This window comes from Octopus bimaculoides, chromosome 5, assembly GCF_046866305.1.
Source record: "Octopus bimaculoides isolate indiv1 chromosome 5, ASM4686630v1, whole genome shotgun sequence".
Taxonomy (NCBI): domain Eukaryota; kingdom Metazoa; phylum Mollusca; class Cephalopoda; order Octopoda; family Octopodidae; genus Octopus; species Octopus bimaculoides.
The window spans coordinates 20,113,917-20,121,416 of NC_142932.1; the positions used below are offsets into that span (position 1 = coordinate 20,113,917).

The 7,500-nt window shown below is 37.2% G+C and overlaps 1 protein-coding gene across 1 annotated transcript in view; it reads left to right on the forward strand.

Annotated features, from left to right (window-relative positions):
* Nucleotides 1–5,586: 5,586 nt before the first annotated feature.
* The window catches only part of LOC106871063 (protein FAM107B), a 200,526-nt gene continuing 198,612 nt past the window's right edge, over nt 5,587–7,500 (forward strand). The window contains exon 1 of the mRNA XM_014917329.3: nt 5,587–6,797. Coding sequence (XP_014772815.1) covers nt 6,594–6,797 — 204 coding nt within the window. The 5' untranslated portion in view covers nt 5,587–6,593. The remainder of the gene's footprint in view (nt 6,798–7,500) is intronic.

Consider the following 7,500-nt stretch of genomic DNA (forward strand, 5'->3'; position numbering starts at 1 on the left):
GAATTTTACTGCTACAAACTATATTTGTTTACCACTGTCTAAGCAACTGTCTACTGCCGATTGGCAGAAGATGGAGAACATTTCTAGTCGAGTCATCCAAGGATTGGTGACGTTAGTGAGAAAGGACTCAAGGTGGTAAAAGCAAACAGCCACGTACCAGAAATATTTCGCATTGTGAAATTGAAGGCCAAGGAATCCTACTTTCATCGTTTCTGTATGTGTTCGCCTTGGAGGATTTTCTGCAGATGTTAGAAACATTGAGAGCCATCTCGTGCGAAGTGGGACACACGAGAGTTGTGTCAGCATACGCAAACGATATCACTGTCATGGGATCTGGCATATCAACAATCAAGTTGGCTGACATTATTCTGGGCATAACCGACTTAACCATTCAATACATGCTCCTTGACTTGGGATCTAGAGAGGCAAGTCCAAGTAAGGCAGTGGTTTTTGTCGCTGTACCAAAAATCTAGTTAAAGTGCTTGAGATTTGGTTTGGAGCAGACTTCCATATAAATAAAAAGTGAGACGAGATCGTGACAAAAGCGATTAGTCTTACTCAGAAATGGACTGAGAGAAAACAATCGCTAAAGGTCGTGTTGAAGTAGTTAATATCTATAGTGGTAACATCTACAATTGTCGATGAACTTCAGCCTGACCATCGTGCATTGCTCCAAGACACATCTAATCACACTAGAGTGTATGCTCTATCGATTCTTGGGGAAAGGACAAACTCTGTCAGTTGAGATGTTTATCAGCTTCCCGCGCCGAACAGAAGGGGGTTTGAGGTTTCTGTGATTGTTAACGTGCAGGTACGTGCTAAAGATGACATATGAACAGAGATTCCAGGACAGTGACTGCACGTGCAGCCACCACTTGGGCGACACATTTTTCTGTACCTCATATCTTCGGCCGAGTTGCAGTCCTGGATGAAATATAGATCGAGGGATACTACCATGAACTCACGGAAATCTACTAGCTGGACCTTCTGATCTGTGGAAAACCGAATTAGGGGAAGTTATAAGAATCATAAGGACTCCATAAAGCCAGGACCGTCTTAGTAACATTATTGACTCCCAGGAAAATCAGTGCCCTGGGCCCTGTAGTATATACTTATTGATAGCTAGCCACAACATACATACATCAGATTTGGCCCCTAGACCCTCGAGGTCCCAGGATATTTCCCAGTGTACCTATACTTAAAGACGACACTGTATAAAGCTTTGCCACAAATTTTGGCCTTTGTCACTTTGTATTGCTCATTATAATTTGCTAGGTAAATGAAATCAACTGAAATTGATTTGAAATTAAAATCATTTGAATATTCAATTAAGGCTTGATAGCAGTAGTGCAACATGGTTTTGACTACCTCTTCTTTAAACATAACATACCTTCGACTACAGCAAACACCCATCTGCATATTCCCCCATGTGATCTGCATATTCCCACGCTACACCGCTGCTTGAAACGAGAATTTGAGTTCACATTAAAATTTTTCCGTCATTAGGACGGATATTAAGGATGGTAAACTTAAATTAGATAAATTAACATTTCAGTTTGAGGTTAATAAATATTCTGTTTTCAAATATACTCATTAATCACGTCCCCAATCAACATCTTCAGTAGCTTTTCTTTAGTCACAAAAAGCGTCAGAGAAAGCATACGCAACATAAAAAAAGAACTTGTTAAAGAACAGCCTGTTATAGCATATCCTTATTTTATGGCAAGGTACTGACTACTGACAACTGACTGATAGATCAATTAAAGTGATTAGGTTTATACCATTACCAGGAGGAGCTGACTGACATATCACAGCCTAGTAACTAACTTACCCAGTAAACGTGATAAAGGAAGCCAGAGGAGTTGAAGTTGAATTTGACTGATGGTTTGTTTAGTTAGTTACTCATAACATACCCTAATATCTAATTTCAACATTTTTTCATATATTATTTATATTATTCATAGGCCCTCAGATCACTCAAGGGGCTCTTTCGCCTACCTTTTTGTATAATAGGGCCCTGTTATTTACATTCAATATATATATATATATATATATATATATATATATTGAATATATATTGAATATATATATATATTGAATGTCTGTCTGTCTGTCTCATATATATATATATATATATATATATATATATATGAGACAGACAGACAGACAGATAGATAGATAGATAGATAGATAGATAGATAGATAGATACGCATACACATCCAACTATCCGTATGTGTGTGCGCGCGTGTGCGTATGTATGTATGTATGTATGTATGAAGAAAGATTTTCTTAAATTATATAAAATATCTTTAGAAAACAGAACCACATAAACCTTTTGGAAGGATGCTTTCCAATTGTGTTAAGCAATTGTGAACTTTCGCTGTTCACAGCTTTTCAAACACACGTATTATGGGGTAATCTATACAGAAGTCGATTTTAGTCGCAATGTTTAGTAGAAATATTTCTAAACTTAGTTTTGGATTTTAAATTCTTGCTAAGTCTTCTTTTCTTGCTTTTCATAGATGAATATTTTCTTCCTTTATTTTGAACAAAGAAAACATTTTGAATTTTCCATTTGTACAAATGTCTTGACATTCACTACATGTGATATTTCTAAGGGATGACTCTTTACTTTGTTGTTCATATACCTTAATCCGATGTGTAAGTTTTGATCTCATTTGGCCAATATAATTCTCATTGCCTTCTGAGCATGTGATGCAGTAACTAAAATTTTTGTTTTTCCCATAACACGCGCGTTTGAAAAAATTATTCCATAACAGATTACCCCATAACAGATTACCCCATAACAGATTATCCCATAACAGATTACCCACCACAACAGATTACCCCATAACACGTACGCTTGAAAAGCTGTAAACAGCAAAAATACTTGACACAGTATGAAAACTTCCTTCCTGTTTTTGTCTTTTGTTTTTCTGTAAATTTCAACTATATATAACACACACACACACACACATATATATATGTCCCTGCATTCGTATGCTCCGCCTCCTATTTCTTTCATAGGATAGTATCAGAAGCAATAGTCATTATATTTTCTGGAAGTGTTCCCAAGCGTGACCAAATGAGACTAAGGACATTATTCAACCATCTCATTCTTGGTTTGTCTTTAGGTCTTTTATTCTTTTATTTGTTTAAGTCAATGGACTCCGGCCGTACAGGGGCACTGATTTTCGGGACTTCGTCAAAGCAAATGAATCCTAGTAACTTATTCTTTTAAAATCAAGGACTTTTTGTATTGGACCCTTTTGCCGAACTATGTTACATGGACGTAACCAAACCGATACCAGATATCAATCGGTGTTCGGACAAACAAAGACACCACACGCTCGCGCGCGCGCATATGTATGCCGGTATGTATCTATACATGACGGGCTTCTGCACAGTTTCTGTCAGGTAAATTCTCTCAGTCGAAGGCTATAGCAGAAGACATTTACCCAAAGTACCACGTAATGGGACTGAACCTGAAACCACATAATATATATTTATGTGTATATATACATACAGCAAATATATCTATCTATCTATCTATCTATCTATCTATACATTTATGTATATATAAATGCGTATGTGTATACATATGCATACATATACATACACACACACAGCACCCCCATATATATGTATGTATGTATGTATGTATATATATATATATATATATATATATATATATATATATATATATACATACATACATACATACATATGTATGTATGTATGTATGTATATATATATATATATATATATATATATATATATATATATATATATATATATATATTGTAAAGTTATGAGGAAAGGGCAGTAACCCAGGACCTTTGCAGGCCCACCGAGAGTCGTGAGACTGATACGGTTTATGTTCAGTTCCAACATCTGTAAATCGACGTCTGCAGGGAAATTGTGGGTGGGGTGGGGTGGGGGTGGGAGAATTCCCATGGGCTGGAGCTCCCAGAAGAAAGGATTGGCTAGTGTGGAGGTACAACGGAGGAAATACAATAAGTTGATGAGAGGAGGGGGTGACGGGTATGTCGGGCGGAGTGCAACTAGTGTTTGTGTATGTTAAACGCATACACATGCATATATAAAATAGAGAGAACGAAGAAGAAAGAAAGACTCACACGTATGCATCTTAAATATGTGTGTGTGTATTATATATACATTATATTATATATATACTCGTATATATACATACATATTGGCAGGGTGTGTCTGTGACGAGGGGTTTGCTTCCCAATCCCATGCTTCTGAGGGTAAAAGTCCCATTTGAGCATGTCTTTTAGTGAAGCCAAAGTATGCTCATTGTGTGTGTGTGTGTGTGTGGTTGTGTTTGTCCTCCACCCACCGCTTGACAACCGGTGTTGCTTTGTTTACGTCCCCGTAATGCAGCGGTTCGCCCCCCCCCCATCCCTCCAAAAAAAACACAAAAAAACAAAAACGACCGAGAGAATAAGTAACAGGCTTTAACAAAATAATTACAGGGATCGATTTATCTGACTAAACCCTTCAAGATAAAAGAAGTGTTTGTGTGTGTGTGTGTGTGTGTGTTTTAGCTGTCTGATAAGATGCATCAACACTTATGCAGTCCTGTTGTTAGACAGGCTATCCGTATATACACATTATGCAATTTGTGCAGTTAACGGTATATTGTTTCCTTGCCAGTGGTCATGTTGCTGCTACGGACAGTGGTGGTGATAATGTGAGTGTTGCATTGATGATGTGACTGTCTGTGCGCCTCTCTGTGTGTGTGTGTGTGCTGAGGTTGGATGATCTAAGCATTGCAAGAGTAATATTATCTTTACTGAGGAGACGAACGAGCAAAATCGTTATAGCACGCCGGACGAAAATGCTTGACGGCAAATTCGTCCGGCGTGTATTTAAGCCTTCCATCGACTTAACTTTCTGTCTATCTAACGAAGGAATACGAGAGAAAAGAACGAAGGAAAAAACAAAAAACCAAAAAAAAGTCTGACTTCTCAGTGAATTCTAAAGCTTAGGAGGACACACCCGAGCTGGGAGCTGGCATCAGGTCTCGTGTTACGTCAAGGGATAGGGAGTGATGGAGTTTTGGTGAAAAGGAGCCAGTCGGTGGTTGTAACTGAGAACGGGGGGAAAAACAGAGAGAAAGACAAAGAGGGAGAGAGAGAGAGAGAGAGTTACAAAACTTATAGCCTAATACACACCCTATATATATATATATATATATATATATATATATACACACACATATATATACACACATATACATACACACATTTCATATATATAGTCACACAATCATATATATATATATATATATATATATATATATATATATATATACATGTGCATATGTATATGCATATATGTATACGTATATGGAAGGGAGTGTGTGGAGGGGTGTAACTCTATCCCTGTCACCCCCCCCCCCCTCTTCTTCCAACTCTTTCTCTCTATGTGTCCGACACTCGTCCCTCCCACCCTTCCTTACATCTTCTCCTTCTCCTTCTCCTTGGCAACTCCTTTTCTTTCTCTCAGTCGCTCGCCTGCATTTATGTTTCGTCTCCTCTCACCACTGCCCCCTCTGCGCCGTGTCCCGTTACTCTTTCGCCTCTCAGCACAGCTGAGCGCTGTTTTTGAGATCGAGACGAGGTAAAAGTTACTACGTCTTTTACTTTACTATTTTCACACACAACACATACACGTACACAAATATATACACATATATACGCGTACACATACACACACACACAGACATATATTCGCTTCTGTTCTCTCGCTCTCACGAATTCGACCACATTTCAGATATTAGTTATTCAACAGTGCTGACAAAACAGATCACCAACATTTCATTAACACCACTTTATTAATAATAATATCTACATATTTCACTTCGACAACAACATCATCGTTGTCGTCATCATCTGTCAGCAGTGGTCGTTGTTAAATACACACATTATAATATACCGAGTGGGCACACGAAACACGTTGTCATCTCACAACAAGTTACAATAACGACAATATTAATAACAGCCACAATATATTTCAAGTTAAGTTCACAGTTCTTTTGAAAACGCGTAATCCGATTACATTTATTAGATACATACAGACACATTTATACTTTCATACACACACAGACACATTTATACTTTCATACACACACACACACACACACACACAACTCTTGCATTCAGCCCTATACCCATCGTTAATAAGATATCTTTTAAAAGGGTAGCATAATTCTTTTTTTTTTTTTTTGCATTGTCAACCTCCCTTTCTGTCTTTCATAACAGACAGGCCACGCGAAAACCTCTCTCTCTCTCTCTCTCTCTCTCTCTACCCTGTCGTACACACTGGACATTACAAATGACCGTGTCGTTGCGGTATATTGTCCCCTATAATCATGTAATTTCTAAACAGGGGTACACTAACCTATAAGAAAAAAAATATATATATATATATACAATGTACCCTCCGTTGTGATTATTCTAGCTCGTTAACGAGATTGTCAGACAGCCGAAATTTTAAATGTATATATGTTAGAGTGTGTATATTTTTGTGTGTATGTATGTGTGTAAAAAGCTAGAGTAGTGAGATGGAAGTTTATGAAGCTATTGCGGATTTTACCCCGGATATAAACGACGCTTTGAGAAATGTCCTGACATTCTATGCTGGTGACAAGTTTGTACCTGTCACCTGTTCTGGTGAGGACTATGCCAGTTTGGCTGATGGACAGTGGGTCGGTGCCAGGGCATTGAAGGACAACCAAATTGGATATATACCAACCTCTTATATTCAGGTAAGTTGACACACAGTTTTATCGTTACCAGCAGTGTATGTAACTCTGTCTCTTTTTGTATACATACACATATTTATCTAAGCCACTGTAACATATGTCTATATTTGCTATTAGTAAGTATATATAATCTGTTCATGTGTGTGAGTATATATATATATATATATAATATATATATATACACATGTTATGTATATAATCATCTGCTTATGTATATTCGTGTATTCATACATATGTGTGTGTGTGTGACATTGACATTTGGCAGATATTTTTATTATTTTTTTTTTTATCTCCAGCGATGAGTACTTCCCGAAACGTTAATGCTTTTCGTTCTGTATGCGCAGCAGAAAATCCATTCCAGTTTGATTTATCTTAGATTACTTTTTGCCAACCCAGAACATCATTCGACGGAGCATGCATGCACGTATGTATGTTTGTTCTGTGTGTGTGTGTGTGTGTGTGTGTGAGAGAGAGAGAGAGATCGTGTGTACAGCTGTAAACTTTGCGTCTGGAGGTCCCAGAATTTTGTGCAAGTTTTGTGTCTATCCCGAAATCCTATGTCAATAACTCACTTATGTAACTTCACATTATATATATATATATATATATATATATATATATATATATATGTGTTCCGTTATATATAGGATCACCAAAAATATAATCCATCCAATAAGAGATATTATTTAATATACACAATATTTAA